Consider the following 19,946-nt stretch of genomic DNA (forward strand, 5'->3'; position numbering starts at 1 on the left):
ATATACGACTGTGCCCTTGAAAATTAGGGAAAATATGTATGCTCAGTTCCCAAGAAAAATTCAGAAGGAATAAAGTAGAAAAAACATATCATTTGCTCTTTGTACCACTGCCAAGAAATGCCCTTTTTTCTCTTATTTGGGTCTTGGGTGGCTGCAGTTGATATTTCTTACCTCTAGGTCTTCAAAAAATTTTCTATGATAAGGAATTATATAATTGGGTTTCATGACATTTTTCACAATTAGAAAAAAGTCTAAGTACTCCAAGGTTTATAATTTTTAATGCTTTAAGCAATCAGTCTTACTTCTACAATTATTCCAACAATAGTATATCCTAATTTCACTTTCCCAAAATATATCCCTGTCCAACATTTTAAGAAAATCATCAATCCATTCCTTTTTAAAAAATCATTTTTTTGGAGATCTCACCAATTTATTTATTCATAAGATCAACTGTGGAGGAAGAGTAAATGAGAGAATTAATGGGAGAGCTCAAACCCTGGGAAACTGATCTTGACCCAATATAAATTTATCTCAACCCGAGTCATTTAAAAATTAACTATAAATTAAAATACAAATATTTGCAGATTTAAGTCTTTTTATATGAATACACAAGTACATACATATTTTTAAGTTTTATAATGATGTACAAGCCAAGAATTGGAAATGATTTATATATGTGTATATATGTGGACATATACACATAAAATAAGAACTTTCCCTAAATAATGGTTGTTCACAAAACCAAAAAAAATCTTATAAAGACTGATATTTTAAAATTCTAATGATACTGTCCCTACTCCAATTGCAGTCTACATGTCTTTGTCAGGATCAGATTCCTTGAAATGGCCACCCTCTGAGGAAGGGCATTTGTAGATAATAAACAGCAACAGTTTGGCCTCAGGCCAATGAAACAGAGAAAAGTATCCACTACTGATTTTCTAGTGGTTTCTAGATGTCTCTTTCCAATTTCCCCAAACATCTAATTTAAGCACATTTTTTCTGCAGAGAGATGACAGCATTTTTCATAATCCAAAGCATTTGAGGTTGCTTGTGTTGTGGTGGAGAGAGCACTGGGCCTACAGTCAGAAAGATCTAAGTTCAAATCCAGCCTCAGTGCTTGAGGGGCAAGTTACTTAACCTCTTCCTCAGTTTCCTCAACTGTAAATGGAGATAATAATAGCACTGCATCCTAGGATTGTGAGGATAAAATGAGGTGGTATTTGTAAAGTGCTTAGTATACTGCCTGGAACATAGGTGCTTAATAAGCACTTATTTCCTTCCTTGAGGTATAATAATAACAAGTTTAGGGCCAGCAAGTATAAAACTTATCTTTAGAAAGCATTTTATTATTCATTATGTAGAATTGCTATGTTACAAAGAACTGCCTAAATGTAGTGAGCAAAACGTAATTTCTCAATTGCATATTGAATCATTGGCATAGTATGTTTCACATAGCAGGTATTTAATAAATGCTTATGGAATTGAATCCTTGAAGGAAAGAGATTTTATAAAATTGGAGCTTAACGTTTCTTTCCAAACAAGCAATCTGAGTATAATTATAAACTAACCACAGATAGGGAACAGCAGCTCTGAATAAGAGGCAAAACAAATCTGGGAAATTCTTGATAACAAGAAGGATGAGGCCCCCGCTCACCAAAGGAAGCAATGATGTGTTTTGGTTCTAAGTAAAACCAGCTGAACTGCAGGATCCCTCTGATTAAAAATGAACTTTTTGTCTTCTTCAAACTTGGCATATGTATGTCCCTCATGCATTTATATATATATATATATATATATATTTGGTGAGGCAATTGGGGTTAAGTGACTTGCCCAGGTCACACAGCTAGTAAGTGTTAAGTGTCTGAGGTCAGATTTGAACTCAGGTCCTCCTGAATCCAAGGCCGTTACTCTATCCACTGCGCCACCTAGCTGCCCCTGTCCCTCATGCATTTTTACACTTTTCCTTAAATTGCTGTGTAGCCAATATTTTTCTTTGCTACTTGGTGCTCTTTGCTTCCCCAACAGTCTCTTTTGGCTTCAGTCAAAGCACATGTGTAATACTTCCCAGCTCTCTCCACTAAGCAATATATGGGAACAAACATCTTTTCCTCCAAAAATGACTTTTCCAATTAGTTTTGCTCTAGAACTACCACTTCTAACCCTCCACAAATCCCTAAGTATTTAGTGAATTATTTGATTTTTAACACTTGAGAATAAATATGAAAACCAATATCAAATTAGAACAAAGGACAAAGATCGTAATGAGACCATGAAATCATAACGGTTCAAATCTGGTAGAAAAGGTCTTGACTGAAAAAAAGGGAACTGATAAGTTTTTTAAAAGTTTTATTAATGCTTTTTGATTTTATATTAATCATTTCCAAATATGCACCTATAATCACACCCTCTCTCCACAACACACACAGACATACAAAAGGATGAGGCCTTGTTGGTAGTGAAGAAAAAAATATGGCTATGAAAAAAATCCAACATATTAATTGTACCTGACTCTATTTACTATATTATGCATTCACAGTCTCTCTCTTTTCCAACAAAAGGAGAAAGAAGGTTTTTTTTCCCTCTCTTCGATTTGGTCAAGACTGGTCATTATAAATAACCTGTGATCAATTTCATTTAGTTATTCCCTTTATTCACATTATTGTAACCATTGGGTCTATTTATTTTCATTTCTTCTTAATTCACTCTGTATCATTTCCTACAAATCTTTCCACATTTCTCTCAATTCTTTATATCTGGCATTTATTATAGTACAGCAATATTAAATTACATTTACATAACCATTGATTTTTTGCCGTTTCCAAATTCATGAACATCTGTTTTGTTTTTAGGTATCTGCTAAGACAGGAAGTATTTTTATGAATACTTTTTGCTATAAGGGACCTTTCAATGACCTTGTGGTATATACTGAGCAGTGGGATCTTTGGGTCAGAGTATAAACAATTCAGTTAATTTTTTTACCCCACATAATTCTGAATTGTTTGCCAAAATGGTTTGATCAATTTATACCTACATTGAGTGTATTAATAGTTCTGTCTTTTTGCAATCTTTTAACTACTGAACATTTAAGTCTTTTCTTTCATCTTAGCTACTGTGAGGGGTGTAAGGTGAAATGCAGGGTAGTTTCAACTTGTTTGTTTATACTTTTGATTTTGATCTCTTGTCATTACTACGTTATTAGTGACTTGCAGCTCATTTTCTATGATTGCTAATGGTTTGCAAATGTTTTTTGAGATGACTTTGTTCATATCCTATAATCATTTATCTACACATGAATGGCACTTGGTTATATATTTGTGTTAATTAGCCGAATAACTTGGAAATATCTCATGAATGACTTTTTACTCAAGAGAAAGTTATCTTTTTTTTTTTTTACTCTACTTGCACTGATTTTGTTTGTGTAAAAGCTTTTAAATTTCATGGAACCATGTTTAATCTTTTGTGATATCCTTTTTTTTTCTGAAATGTCCTTCACCTAATCATAACTGTCATTTTTTAATTACCTAACCTTTTATTATTAGGACAAGTAGCCATTTCAAACTTAAACAACAACAATAATAACAATAAACACTTCTTTTTCTTCATCTTTCCTTGTTCTTCTATCTTCCCCTTCTTCTTTATCATCAAAATGTTTCCAGTTTTCCAGTAGTTTATGCCAAGTGTTGTGTCTTCCCCCAGTAGTTTATGATTTGGGTTTTAATGAACACTAGGTAATGCCTTGGTATCTTCAAGCATAATGTAGTTTCCTGGACTATATGTTGTCAGATAGTATCAGTGTAATTCTAATTTTCTTCTTTTCAAGTTCTCATTTTTATTCTTTACAGGTCTTTAATTTTAAGCTTTATTTCTCATTTACAACAGATTTTTTTTCTTATTCATTGTTATTTTTCTCATTTTATTGGATTGTTAATCCATTTACATGTAAGGTTATGCTTGTTAGGATTACATTTTTACCATTTATTTCTTTTGTAATGATTTTTATCACCTCTTCTAAGTCAACTCTTTGTCCCTAATTTAACACTTAACCTATTCACACAGACTCTGCTCTGCTCTTGCTTCCTGTTTAGCTATGCTAGCACTGGACTCCTACCTCTTTTTGACCCTTTCCTTTCTCTACCCAGATAAGTGTGTGGTTCAAAATCCTTCCTTCATTGTCTAACATAATAACTTATTAAACACTCTTGTCGTGCCCTTTTCCAAGAAGCATTTCTTTGAAACGTTTCTTATCTCTATTCCTTTTTAGTCTATCCTAAACTTGTTATCTTTTGGTCTCTTTTATTCTATGTCTATCATGAAAGGCTGTGTTTCTGAAGTAACACATTTGAGCTTTATTATTCTGTACTACTATTCTAAGCTAATGATTTCACAGTCCTTTCTCTCTTCATTCTTGATGTTTGCATGCTTATTTTATGGTGTGCCTCATTCTTGGGAATATTAATTTATGAAAGAGCACTTAAAGAGTGTGTGTAGGAGGGTCACTTTTTATCCTGAATCATGAGGTTCAGACCTCCTAGCCCTTACTATGACCATTCGACTTCTCCTAAGGCCAATATATCCTACTTTTAGACATATTCACCCTACTTCTCTGGGAGCTGGCAACCCCTGGGGATCCATACATCCCTTCTTCTGGGGTGTTTGATGTAGTCCTGGAAAGCACAAACATTAACCAAGAGAAGATGTCCATTAATCAAGAGAAGATTCCCACCAAGAGAAGATGTCCATTAATCAAGAGAAGATTCCCACCCTATCCCATTCCCAGCCACGATAAAAACCATTATCATACCCTTCTTCCTTTCAATGGAAATATTCTATAATTGTACCCTTTCAGTTGCTACTCCCACCTACGCCCCCATTCCTATTCCCACCTTTTATCTTATTATTCTGAGTCCTTTCCCAAGATTTTAGAAATTTTAAAATTACTGCATAAATAGCACCTCTATTTTTGTCTCCTCTTTTTTACATTCAAATAACTTCTGACTATTATTATATTGTGAGCTTTTTTAGGGCAGGGTCTGTCTTGCCTCTTTTAGTATTCTTAGCATTTAGCATAGTGCATGGCACATATGAGACACTTAATAGATGTATATTGATTGATTACTATTTAACCCCTCAATAAGTATTGCCAGAATAATATTGATGCATATAGGGGCAAATGGGATTTTGTCCATTTAATATTATTTCAGTTCTTCCTTCTCCTCTTACTCTTTAAAACTGCATTAAATGTTTAGATCCTTAGATCTTTTTTGTCTCTTTGTTATATTTTATTTCTTTTTGTTTTGCTTTGTTTTATTTTTATGCTTCAATCTGTATTCAGATAACATCAGTTCTTTCTCTGTAGATGGATTGCATTTTTCTAAGTCCTTCAGAGTTGTTTTGAATCACTGTATTGATGAAAACAACTAAGGCATTCACAGCAGATCATTTTACAATATTGCTGTTATTTTGTATACAGTACATTTTACTTTTTATCAGCTCATGTAAGTCTTTCCAGGTTTTTCTGATAGCATCCTGCTAATCATTTTTTAATAGTTTCTTATTTCTTTTAATCCATGATCGATTTCAATAAATCTTAGAAACCTAAGAAAATTGATTCCATTGTTCAGTCTTTTCTTGATAACTGTATACCCACACCCACACACCCACACACATATACACACCTTCCATGTACTTTTCTCATTCGAAGTTTTAGCACAGTGAGTGTTCTGCTAGCATTTGTTATTTTTGTTTTTTGCAGGTAAGACTCAAATACATCTCTTTTACTGAATATCTATATTTTTCACTGATAATTAGGCTCATCTTGGAAGGATATGCTCTATGAATTGAGGTGGTTTGCTTTTTGGAATATCCTAAAGCAGTATTTTTTCTTCATTTCTAATGGCTATGGTATAATCCTGGGGTAATCAAACTGATGTTCCTTCACTGCTGAAGGTCTTTTCCCTGGTAGCTTGCTACATTTATTACATTGCATTTAACTTTTATAATTGACCAAAAGATGCCATGGAGTTTTAACCATAGCATTTGTATGTAGCAGCAATCCATGGATTTGATTAATTAGTATTTTATCCCTTGTAATCAAGATTTCTGGGCAATATTTTTCTATTTTATCTTTTAGTGAGGAAACATGTCGCAGTGGCTAAAGAGCTGGTTTTGAAACCTGACAAACATGTATTCAAGACCTATCTTTGACACAAACTTTGTGACCCTGGTCAATTTACTTAGCTTCTCAGCAATCTAGGCATCTCTTTCATACTAAGTTGCAGAGAAGATATTGACCTGAACCAAAAAATATCTCTCTCCTTCCCCTATCCCAGGTAGAGGTGATATTCTAACTCCTATTTCTGGTAGTAGACTGTTTAATTTTTAATATTTGTCCATTTTTCTGGGAGACTAATGACCCTCAAGTTAACTCTGTGTGCCTTATCTTCAAAATCAGCAGCTTTGACTTATAGAATAATTATGTGTACTTTCAAAGTGATCCGTGGCTTCTCTTTGATCATTGCTCCCTCTTGCCCCCTTTCTGAATTTCTGAGTTCCAAACTGGCATCTCGTTTTCAGGGCCTTTGCCACTTTGAAGAGATTGTTCATTATGTTTTCTAAATTGTTCATTTACTCTTTCACTTATTTGTTATGGGTTTTCTTACCCAATGTCTACTCAAGTATCTTTTCTTATTTTTTTTTCCTTTTGATTCTAGGATTTCTGCTTTCTTTTTTTATTAGTTCATGGATCTCTATAGAAATCTCTTTCATTAGGGATTTTTTTTGTTTACTTTCCTTCAAAGTATGGCATAATACCTATTTATCAAGTTTTGACCATTTGCAGTGAACTCTTACTTGTCTGTTTCTCTGAGTTCAATGTAAAAATAATTGCCATAAAGAAAAGGCCCAAAGCGTCCATAAATAGCCAGCATTTAAAAAGGGCAGCATTTATCTAGCACTTTAAAGTTTGCAAAACACTTTACATATATTATTACATTTCAACCCTAAGAGGCAGGTACTGATATTATCCCTATTTTGCAGATAAGGAAACTGAGGCTAACACAGATTAAGTGATTTTCCCAGAGTCACACTGCTATTAAGTGTCTGAGGCCAGATTTGAACTCAGGTCTTCTTGACCGTAAGGCAAACACTATCCATTGGGCCACCTAGCTACCCTGAAGCTGCTTAGGTCAACAAAAACAAACTCCTTACAAAGGCAAAACATGATAGTCAAAGGAACTGTATTCTGAACAAGCTAACTTGCATAAAATTATACAGAAAGATGATGAGGAATTAAAAGTAGCATTACATCAGATGAGAGGAAAATTAAGTGAGGATTTTTAAAAAAAATCTTGCATAAAGTTTGATGTGGGATTCATATAAACCACATTATCCTAAGGGTTATTATAGAGGAAAATCAGAATAGGACAACAAACAGATGTGAAATGAAATTGATCTGCTATCATTTCTTTAGCAGTGTACTCTTATCACTTAATGGCAAGGAAATTGTCAAAAAGGATTCTAATATTTCAATACCTGATGTGTTGCTATAAAAAGAAATGGAAACAGGACTTGAGAAAATGAAAACAGGACAAGTTTCTGACTGTGAATAAATTTGTAAAAGAAGAAATCTCTGCTGGAAGAGAAACAATTTAAAAAGTATTCAGGGATCATTTTTCAAGGTAATTCTGAGAGGGAGTGAATATTTTTTAAATTGTAAAAGATGGTTGCTCCCCAAAAACCATCTGAACAGATATAGGCATAGACTGACAAAAATGCCTACTTCCTCAGCTCTATGAAATCTTTATGAGAATGGTCTTTTCAGTACATGCACCAAGGATATCTTTCCAGGAAATCAGATGGGAATAAGTAGGCTTTCATAAATTATTTTACATAGCAGTTCATTTTTACATAGCAACTCAAATGACTGAAAGGGATAGAGGGATACCAAACAGTGCTGGGTTTATTTTTTTGATGGTTGCAAAAATGTATTTAATTTCATTAGAGGAAAATAAAAACTTAAAGTCTCTTCCATCAAGACATTTCCCATTTGCCATGTTAAGTTCACGTAAGATTCTCTGATAGATATGCTCTCATCTATCTCTAACAGTTTCCTGTTATCAAAGACAACTTTGATCACTGATCTTTTGATTATAATATCAAGTAAAAAATAGAACAGGGAGACATGGACTGACCTAAAGCCACTATATTTTGCTGAGTCTATGCTACAGACCTTCTCTATGAGCTCTAGGGCCACTCAAAAGAAATTTGCCTCACAGAACACACAGGAAAAACAGGTGGAGAGTAACTACTGCCTAGATTATGTAGAAAAATTAAAACTTATTGAGTTAGTTCTTCACATATACATTAGGAATCTTATTTGCAGATTGAACCGAAAATTGAACAGGAAGAATAGAGAGCTGGAATGTTTTTAAAATCTTACAAAATGGTCCCATGACATTTTCACTTCCAAAGGTAGGCCTTTGAAACATTATTTAAATTGGACCTATGATTTCATTTGTGTATGATACTCTTGGTGAATAACCCCCTCTACTAATGCAGACTGCTCTGAAATCTATAGTCTTAGTTGTCTGGGTCACTGAAGGGTTAAATGACTTGCCCAAGGCCACACAGCCAGTATGTATCAATATTAGTTTTATTGGTGAACAAAGTACCCACCACACATGGTCCAAAAAAACTCCCCATGACAATTATAATCCTCAAGGAAAGAGGCCCAAGTGGAGCTTGTAATAGGAAATAGTTGGATCCCTTTGCTAAACAGATATGGAAATATGCAGTTTCTTTTGAACCTCAGATATGTATGGAAGCTTAGTGTGGCAACTAGTACAAACCCAAATAATCTAGTTCAGAATGAGGCAGCAAGTGAATCTGTCTGGGATAAAATAGCCGTGCATCAAATAGACCAAAGTGGATCTGGAACTTGTGACACTCAGCTCATTAGAAAAGGGGCCCTGCCCACATGGTGGGGGTGAATAAATTTTAAGAACTAGCTACAAGAAGCCACGTCATAGGAACAGGCAGAAGAGATATTTGGGATAAGGGAAAAGGAAAGAAAGAGAAGGCTGGGAAGGAAAGACAGAGACCAGAGACACAGGGATACACACACACACACACACACACACACAGAGGCAGAGTGAGAGAGAGAGAGAGAGAGAGAGAGAGAGAGAGAGAGAAAGAGAGAAAGAGAGAAACAGAAATTTTCAGAGGCCAGAAGAAGAAACTAAGGGAAACAAATTCCTGAAACTTGGGAGGGCAAAACTGTGGAATCAGTTTAAAAAATAACCTTTCTCACTAAGAGTCTTGGGGATGAGGGGCAGAAGGCACTTTTTATAGACCATGGAAAGTAGGTCAAGGTGAGGTAACCCATAGAGATTGAATTGGGTAGGAAGGTAGAGGATTGATGGTGGAAAGGACTACCTCAAGCCTCAGACTTCAGTATTTATTACTTCAGTACTTATCACTAGGAGGATAAGAAAGTAAATAATGGAGGGGGATAGCTTTGATAAGGCAAATGGGAGGGAGGAAAATTAATATCAAGGCTATGGCTGAGAGGAAAGAAGCTGGGCAGGAGGGAGCTAATGAGCATATGCTGAGAACTATGCTACCTAGTAATTATAACTATATAGTTATAGTTCTAACTTATAGTTATAGTGAGTAACTATAAGCTTATCTGCAACCTGCAAATCTGTAAACCTTTCATGTGTTACTGTGGCTTCCTCTCACGTCCCATTACAAACATCTTACAGGTTAATGTGCTATTAGTGAAGAGATAAGAAAAAAAATTGAAGGAAAAGTAAGAAATAGATCTTATTTCTCTTGCAGAGAAAGTTTCTGTAAATTAGGGAACCCTGGAAAGCCTAGGAGAATCATGGCAGCTCCAAACCTTAAGGGATCACTACAGAGCTGAAAAGAGGGATTAAAATATACATACACACATACATATATATATATATATATATATAAATGAATAGCCTTACAATGCTTCTGTAGATGTAACAAAGTTAAATCTATAAGAATATTGGGATAAAAATAGTGAGATTATAGTGTTCTGGAGCACTACTGTACTCTGTGGCACCAAAAGAATTTACCCCTGGCTCTGACAAGTCTGAAATTTAAAAAGGAAATAGTTTAATTTACTCTGGGAAAGGATTATGTGACTTTGGATGAACTACTGCTACTGCTCAAAGCCACTCTATATAGAGAGGTCTGAATGTATGTATGCCTCATATGCTGAGCCATGAAGATGCAGGGTCTATAAAAGTCACATACAATTGAATGTAAGAGACCCATAAGATTTATTTTTAAGAGATGATACTAGAATTCCTACTCATTTCAACAAGTGAATTTTGTATTTTTGGCCTGAGCATAAAAACTTTATTCAGCCTTCTACATAATTACATAATCTTATCTTGCATGTGTTCTATGATGTAGGTTAGAATCCAGATTTAAAACATATTTGGAAACAAAAGTAACGTTCTCGTAACACTGGGATATTATTGGTGGTCACTGACTTAAGACTAGCTGAATTCTTTTACCCCTCTCCTCCACACTCTGGGAATCTTCAATTTCTACTTCTGTTAAAGGAATCATAGCATTTTGGAGTCATAAGGGTTTCTAAACTCTATCTAGTCCAACCCTCTCATTTAACAGAAGTACCTTTGGCCCAGAGTGGCCAAGGGGTCTGTCCAAGATTTAGCAGTCAGCTACTGACTGGGAAGGTTTGCATGAGAACTGAAATTTTAATGCCAGGGTTCTGCGTACAATATCAGAGTTGCTTCTCAATGTTATAATCAAAGGCACATAACTAATTTTAAGCTGCTAACTGTAATGACAATGCTTTCCCTATAATTCTGAAGTTAAGTTCAGCTATTTTCACATATAACTATTAAAGTTTTACTAGTAGGAACAAAAGATGAAATTGTAATATAGGGTTCAGTATGGTAAATCTTATACAAGTAAGGTTACTAAAATGGGCAAAAGGTTTGTAAAGTATTTTTGATCAAAGTTTTTACTTTAATAGAATACATGATTTACTGTCACTTTGATTTGAAAACAAGTGTTAGAAAATATAATCTTAAGTAGGTTAATAAAAGCTGTTGTACTAAGATGAAATGGATTTGTGTATAAGATTCCAACATTCTGAAGGTTATTTTCCAAAATTTTGAAGTAAAATGAACGGCGACTGATGATACTGAAAAAACGCCTCTTTCACTTTAGATACTTATTACATTATAAACAATACACTACCTCAAGATTCATGATTACAGGGGCAGTTAGATGGTGCAGTTGATAGAGCACCGGCCCTGGAGTCAGGAGCACCTGAGTTCAAATCCGGCCTCAGACACTTAACACTTACTGGCTGTATGATTCTGGGCAAGTCACTTAACCCCAATTGCCTCACCAAAAAAACAACAACAACCAATAAATAAATAAATAAATAAATAAATAAATAAATAAAAAGATTCATGATTACATGTCCAACTAAGCACACCACACAATACTCTTATAAACTTTTGTCCTGTATCTACAAAAGCACTGTAATTATAATCATTATTATAATGTTCTTCCTTTATTAGACAGTACTAGATTATTGAGTTGCTAGGTGTCACAATAAATAAAGTGCCAGGCCAAGAATCAAAAACACCTGAATTCAAATTCAGTCTCAGACACTTACTAGCTGTATGACCTTGGGCAAGTCACTTAACCCTGGTCATCTCAGTTTCCTCATCTGTAAAATTAACTGGAAAAGGAAATGGCAAGCCTCTCCAGTATCTTTCCAATAAAATGTCAAATGGGGTCATGAAGAGCTGGACAACACGACTAAAACTACTGAACAACAAAGTAGATTAAATCACTTAATTCATAAGTGAATAGTCATTTTCAAATGACTCACTTCCAGAGGTGCCTTGACTAACAAATCATTCAAACACTTATCCCTTCAATTATGCAGGCAAGAAAAATAAACAAATATGAAAGGCTTTTTCTAGAAGTATCTAAAGGAAGCTCAGAAGGATTCTGACTTAAAAAAAAGATTTGTTAAATAGACAGTCTCCTACTAATAATGGGTTTCTTAGTATTTTAAAAATCTGTTGAGTAAAAAACAACTCTATAAAAGCCAGTTAAATTCCAAGGTTAGACAATTTAATGGGCAATGTATTTGAAGGACTAATAGTATTGTTCCAATTAGGACTAGCCATAATGTGCTCCATTATGTTGAGAGGGAAATTAAATTCAGCTTGAGACTGCATGGGTGATTGTATGGATGGGTTGCACTATTGATCCCTGCAACTTATGTCTACATGCTTATGCATAAGAAAATGTACCTTTTATATTCCAAATTTTAAAAAAAAATCTTTAATACATTGGAAAGAATATTACATAATAATCCACAAAACATATTAAAATGGCCTAAAGAAAGCAGTCTTGTGTCCTAGATGGATTCAACCAAGGGGTAGACCTTTGATCTGGAGTCAGGTAGAACTGAGTTCAAAGATGAACACAGATGTTAGTTGTGTTTACTCTGGGCAAATCATTTCACCTTTGCCTGCTTTAGTTATATCAGCTACAAAATAGGGATCATAGATATTACACCTATATTCTAGAGCTGCTGTGAGGATCAAATGAAATTATTTGTGAACTGCTTAGCACAGTGTGTAGTACATTTGTTGTTCAGCTATTACAAGGGTCTTCATGACCCGATTTGGGGTTTTCTTGGTAAAGGTACTGGAGTGATTCACCATTTCCCTCTCCAGCTCATTTTACAGATGAGGAAACTGAGGCAAACAGGGTCAACTGACCTGCCCAAGGTCACACAGTAGTTAGAGTCTGAGACCAGATTTGAACTTAGGAAAATGTTTTCCTGACTCCAGGTCCAGCACTCTGATACATAGTAGTACTTTTAAATTTTTTTTAGTGAGGCAATTGGGGTTAAGTGACTTGCCCAGGGTCACACAGCTAGTAAGTGTTAAGTGTCTGAGGCCAGATTTGAATTCAGGTACTCCTGACTCCAGGGCAGGTGCTCTATCCACTGTGCCACCTAGCTGCCCCTCACAGTAGTACTTTTTAAAATGCTTGTTTCCTTCTCCTTTAATAAAAAACAATTAAGTGCCTAATATATGTTAGGCACTGAGAATTCAAATATGAACAAAACAATTCTACTTTCAAAGATTCAACCTACATTCTATCCAAGGGAAAATATGCATATATAATAAATATATGCACCTATAAATACAAAGAATAGATAAATACATAATAGTTAAATGGAAGGCAGTTCTGGAAGAAGGATTATTAGTTGGGAGGATTAAGAAAGGCTTCATATAGGAGGTAATGTTTCTACTGTATTTTAAAGGAAATGAAGGATTCTGTATGATAGAGGTGAAGAAAGACAGCATTTCAGATATGGGAGATAGTCACAGCTGTGGGATGGAGATAAGAGATTGCATGCCATTGGCGAGGAATGAAAGGAAGGCCAAAGGGTGGGGAAGGTACTAATTTAGGTACTAATGATACTGGCAAAGTTGGTTAAAGAAAGACTGGAGCTGGGTTCTGAAGGGCTTTAAAAGCTAATAGCAAAATTTATATTTGATCCTAGAAGAAATAGGGAGGCATTTTTGTAAGGGGATGTCAGTGTCTTGTTGATGCTCCCCCAAACATCTTAACCTCCTTGTCTCCTCAAAACCATGACCTATTTCTTTACTGCACCACAGTCACATAAGTGAAGAAAATAGGAATCAGAGGAAGATATGAAGCAGATATAATAAGTCAACAGGTATCTACTATATGTCAGACATCATGCTACTAAAACAATGACAAAAGTTAATACTAAATATAGGTAAAAGAGCAACACACATATATGTGTATGTATATAAATGTATAGATACTCATATATTATGGTAAGAGGGCCTAAACTTTATCTGAGCAAGAACAGGTAGGATTCATGGAGGTGAATAGATGGTGAGATCATATTATTCACTGACAAATGTCTCATGCAATCCTGTTACTCTCTAATTACTTGAAACATATTTTTTTTTTGGTGGGGCAATGGGGGTTAAGTGACTTGCCCAGGGTCACACAGCCAGTAAAGTGTCAAGTGTCTGAGGCCGGATTTGAACTCAGGAACTCCTGAATCCAGGGCCGGTGCTTTATCCACTGCGCCACCTAGCCGCCCCCTTGAAACATATATTTAACCAAAATACATTTATTATCTAGTTAACAAAATTTAATATCCATTTTCAAGAATAATAAGAATTTTAATAAATTAAAGATAAGAGAGAGCCACTAATGGATTCCTTCCTTGCTACAAAACCTCTACCTTAAGACCTAGTAAGTCAAAAACATATAGAGAGGGCACAGCAAGGTGGCACAGTGGATAAAGCACTGGCCCTGGATTCAGGAGGATCTCAGTTCAAATCCAGCCTCAGACACTTGACACTTACTAGCTGTGTGACCCTGGGTAAGTCACTTAACCCCCATTGCCCTGCAAACAAAACAAAACAAAAAACATATAGGGAAATTGGTACTATAATGATTTTCATGTTTGAGAATGATGTCAAAATGCTTTCTGTTTCAGAAAAAATTTTTAAAATACCTAACTTTTGAAAGCATATTATTAAAGGCCACATAAAATGGATTGAGTTCAATTGTATACCAATTCTGGCTCTTCAGTTCTTAAACTTGAATTATCTTTTGGATTTAGGGAGGGGAAGTGGTCTAGGGTTAGTGATGATGACTTTAGATAAGGATTGTAAAATATAAGGATTGTAAAAGTACACCTGCCTATTTCTAAGTTCCAATGTAATGAAACCATGATAAATAGACATGTCCAGAGTACTCTGATTTTACCAATTCTTGATTTGAAAAATTTCACATTTCATTGGTCGTTCATCTAAATCATTCCATACTTCTCTATATTCATCATGTTCACGTTTTACAGTACAATAACATTCCACTATATTCAAGCAACACCATTTATTTAGTAGTCTCAGTTGATGGGCATCAACTTTTTTTTGCCCTAGTTCTTTGCTAACTCACAAAAAAGGGTTGCTAGTATGTTAGTGTATATAGGGTCTTTTTGTTATTGATCTCCCTAGGGTCTATGGCTAGCAATAGATGTCTATGGACATTTCAGTCACTTCCTTTGGACAATTCTAGACTGCTTTCAAGAATGGTTGTACTAATTCACAGTTCCATCACCAATGAATGACTAGGCTTGTCTTTTCACAATGTCTCCAAGAGGGACTATTTCCTTTATAATTTAGAGTTGACTGCATTCACCTAAATTTAAGTTTTACTACACATCTTAAGTACAAAAGATAGAAGAACTTTTACTTAGTAGTGCAAGGAAAATAAAACAAAAAAAATATTTTCTTAGTGAAAATCAGATCTGTTATGTTCAACACAGAATTAGTCTCCTCCTAGATAGGTTCTTTAAACTCCTCAAATAAAAGTGCAAGTATTTATGCACTTAGATACTAGCTAATTTACCTCCTCTTCTCACTAATGTTATTTAATGGGATTTTTGCCCTTTTGCAAGTACAAAGTTCTACTATCCTTAGAATCTGAAGTGTGATATATAAGAAACTCAAAATGTACCTATCTTATTAACTTAATCTCTGCTAATAAGTGAATTTAGAAAATATGACAATTTTCTAAGTCTATTACTTGGAATCCAGGGAATTCTTGGAGATCCTATATCTAGAACTGATATTATGCTGTAACTGTAATCAATACAAATGTATGGGAGTTAACTGATCTTTTCTTTGGGTGTAACATTTTAATCAAATTAGACTTCTATTACTAAGTCAATATGTTTTTCCTCTTTCAAGAGACCCATGATATTTTTCTGTATGAGTAGCTCCTTTTCCAATGCAAATCACATCCCTCAATACCTTGGTATATAGTTTCATAGCTTGCTATAGCTCCCCCAAAATACCACCCCATTTGTTAGTTAGTCTCTTGAAATTCAGGTAGTTCTTTGGATGAAAGATACACAGGCCTTCCTAGCACTGTACTCTAAGCTTTTATAGTTCATAGTCTTACTACCATAGCCTATAATACCTCAAAGTCTTCAAAACTGAAGACTTTTGTAAAGGAAGGTTGTGTCTGCTTCTAACAAGAGATAAACGTAAGAAATTAGGTAATTAACAAACCATGAGATTGAATCCCTAACTTTCTATAGCCCAGATGTCTTAGTTTTAGTATTAAAAAAAGATTCTAAGGAAATGTTACCTCATTAATGAAATCACCAATGTCCCCAGGATGAGGAGCCGCTGATCTGACTGGATACTGAGGTTCTGCATGAATAGGCCTCTCGTCTAGTCGTCTGATCCCAACAGGTTTGATTGCATCAGGTTCCACTGTATCAGGTTGCTGGAGCTGGCTTAAGTCATAGTCCTGCAAAATGCAAAATCAAAAAGGCATGTCCACTGGGATTTTAAGAAAAATACAGATGAAAAAAAATCAAGATGGAAAATGGAAACCTTTATCCTATATATACTAGCAACTCATAAAAATGACTGAAACTTAGCATAATGGAAAACCCGCCACTATGATTTCTCCATGTTATGATTAAATATTTCTTTCACACAGCTCCTTCTTCTGTGTTTTTCATTTCCACGGTCTGTGCCCCATCTGCTTTACAATGTTGCTCATCAATTTTCCACTAGGAAACAGCAGAGATATGAGGTAGCAAGCACTATGAAATGACTAAAGCTGCCTAGAAATATAGATGTAGAGTATAAGGCAAAGATACTAATAGTGAATATCCAAGGTTTTTCACCCCATCAATGAATAGGGCTGGCCCTCTCTAAGGCAACAACAGGTAAAAATTACTTTGTAATTGAAATTCTTAGGAAATTCTTATGTATATTATGTTTAAATCATGGGGAAATTAATCACAAAATGTTGTTGTTTGTATAGGAACCAATATGTTTACTAAATATTCTATTTTACCAGGACATAATGTGGGTTTTGCCACATCTCATATCTGTTGCCATACCTTACACCCTCAGGGGAGAATATACTAATTCTCATTTGGTGTAAGACAAAATTTGACTGTTTTCAGTTGATAATTATGCCTCTCATAGCACAATGTCTTGGATTTTCTATGGGCTAGGGGCTTTATACAGAAGGAAAGAAGACCTAATCCACCTCTTAGACAAGCACACGTTACTTTGCCTCTTACAAAATCCAAGCCAATACCTGTGAAGAAAACAGAAGCAGCATAGACAGGTATCTCAGCATTCTCTTAAGTTTCCATTTCAGCAGCCAAATGGATAATATACAGGTAAATCAACTGCCAGCAACATAAAGCTTCACCAATATTTTAGCCTTAAGAAAATAATTGCAGTGTTCAAACCAGAAGCGTAACACTGCAAAATGTTATGTCTAGAATATTATAGAATCCTTTCCCTGACTTTGGACATTTCCAGAATATGTAGAAATTCAGTCGTATTCTATTCAATACAAGTATCCATATTCAATCTAGCCTGAAATTTTTTCCAAGATTATTGAGATAAAAAAATTACAAGAGATACAATGTCGGTCTTGATACTTTCAACTATAACAACATATAAATTCCTACCTGTACATCCATCCTATTCTACTAGGGAGAATGATGTCATACTTTCTGGACTCCTCCCAATCTCAAAACCCTGTGATTTCTTTATTTTTTATATTATCTTTCTCTGATCCAATCTCAGATAGCTGGATGACTTGTTTCCTAGCCAAGGTCAGACACCTCTCTATTCCTGCCCTTCATCAAGAGTTCTACTTTAGGAAGCTTGATCCATCATCAAATTCTTTCTTATTTTCATTTTCTCACACACATACATTCTCTCTGACACTAAAACTTTCTCTTTTGCTCTCTGTCTTCCCCTTCTTCAGACACATATTCATACAGTCTTTCTCTCTCTCTCTTACTCCCTTATGCTATCTTCTCATCCAGTATCTTTCCTCCATTTCACTGTTAAAACTGTTAAATCTGTTTAAGCTCAATGCCTCAATTTTCTAACTTCATTTACTCCTCAACCCACTGAAATCTGGAACACTACTACTCTAATGAAATTGGTTCCTCTACTGTGAACTTAAGTGTTTATACACAACTCCTTAAACACTGTTGTTGTTCAGTCACATCTGGCCATACATGACCACATCTTGGATTTTCTTAGCGAAGATGCTGAAGTGGTTTGCTATTTCCTTCTTCACCTAGGGGAAACTGAGGCAAACAGTTAAGTGACTTGCCCATGGTCACAGAGATAGTAAGTGTCTGTGGCCACATTTGAATTCAGATCTTCCTCACTCTAGCTCCAGTGCTCTATCCACTGTGCCAACTATCTGCTCTAGGAGGGACTTAATAATGTTTGTTGAATTGAAGCCATTAAATGACAACCATGGTCTTCTTTTTTCAGTCCTTATTCTCCTTGACCTTTATGTACCATTTGACACCTGTACATACTGAAAAGGTAAAAAAGATATTCTACCACTACTAATACCACCACTACCATTACCACTACTACCACTACTACTACCCTACATTATTTCTTCCACATTGTAGGGGTTAGGAGCTTGAAGCCCCTGAAACCTAGAAAATTTGCATACAATATTTTTGGTCCTCCCTTCATACCAGAGAAGAAGTCTGATTTGCTTTGTCTTATGGGTTGTTTACAGTAGCTTATTGTGAAATTTGAATTAAGTATCTAGTCATAGGCTCTGTATTGACTGCTGGCCTGTGTGTGTCATTTACATCTTCTGCAAAAGTCCCCCAAATTCCCATTTAAATTGTTATACCTATCCAGGATGTATTGAAACTGCGATAGGGAAAGTTGTAGTGTAGAAGAGATAACTGTACTACTTTTAGTGCTACTACTATTATCACTACCAGTAACACCAAGCATTTATATAGAACCTCAAGATTTACAAAGTGTTTGGTTCTCACAATAACTGAGATAAATGGACATGATAATATCTTCCCAATACAAAAGATGAGAAAACTTAGACTCAAACACTTAAGAGAAGTTCAGATATTAGGTAAGTATCAGAGCCAAGACCTGAATCCAGGTTTTCTGATACCTAGTCAAGTATATATTCCATTACACCAGGAAAGCTTCTCATTACATAATACAGGATTTAGTCTAGAGACATTTTTAATGCACACAATTGATTCAATTCCTTCCAGTACATATTTTATTGTATAAGCATAAAGAATATTGTATGTTACAGTAGAACGTATGCGATAATAAATGACTTTTTCCTTACAACTGGGAAATTTTCCTGAAGTACCCAGAGGGCAGAGTTATTGTTTCTTGGATTACCTGTGGTGTGCCTAGCACTGTATAGAAAGTGCTCAAAAAATAATGATCAACAACTATTTGACTGTGCCAATAATGATTCACTGACTTCTAAATATCACAATCTGTTCTGTTATTGATGCTTGATGCAAAAGCATGACTGATTTAAAAAGTTCATTTAATGAAACTGCACTATAGAAAGCTAGAAACCAGGACAGACTGTACTCTTTACACTCCTTATGCTATAGTTTTCTTATATTGCTCCCAAATAGGAGATGCAAATTTTTATTTCCAGAAAAGCACTATTCAGGCCTTAGTGCATATGCGCTTTCTTGCTCTCTCTCTCTCCACACACACACACACACACACACACATATATGCATATAATATATATATACATACATATTTATGAAAAATGTGTGTGTGTGTGTGATCCTATATCCACCCATACTCACTCTGCTCACTCTGTCTTCTGGAAGAGGCCCCACCCTATAGTCAAGCTTCTATCTTATGAAAGGTGTGGTCAACCTACTTGAACCTGTTAATTTAAATAGCTTTAAAATCATATGATGTTAAACATAGACTATTCAAGAAAACACACAAATTGCAATATGCAGGGTAAGAATTACATACAGAATTATAGGG

At 35.0% G+C, this 19,946-nt stretch overlaps 1 protein-coding gene across 1 annotated transcript in view; it reads right to left on the reverse strand.

Annotated features, from left to right (window-relative positions):
* Positions 1-19,946, reverse strand: part of CDH2 (cadherin 2) — a 264,972-nt gene that overhangs the window by 2,756 nt on the left and 242,270 nt on the right. The window contains 1 exon segment of the mRNA XM_043993604.1: positions 16,243-16,407. Within this exon segment, the coding sequence (XP_043849539.1) occupies positions 16,243-16,407 (165 nt within the window).

Source organism: Dromiciops gliroides, chromosome 1 (genome assembly GCF_019393635.1).
Source record: "Dromiciops gliroides isolate mDroGli1 chromosome 1, mDroGli1.pri, whole genome shotgun sequence".
Lineage (NCBI taxonomy): Eukaryota > Metazoa > Chordata > Mammalia > Microbiotheria > Microbiotheriidae > Dromiciops > Dromiciops gliroides.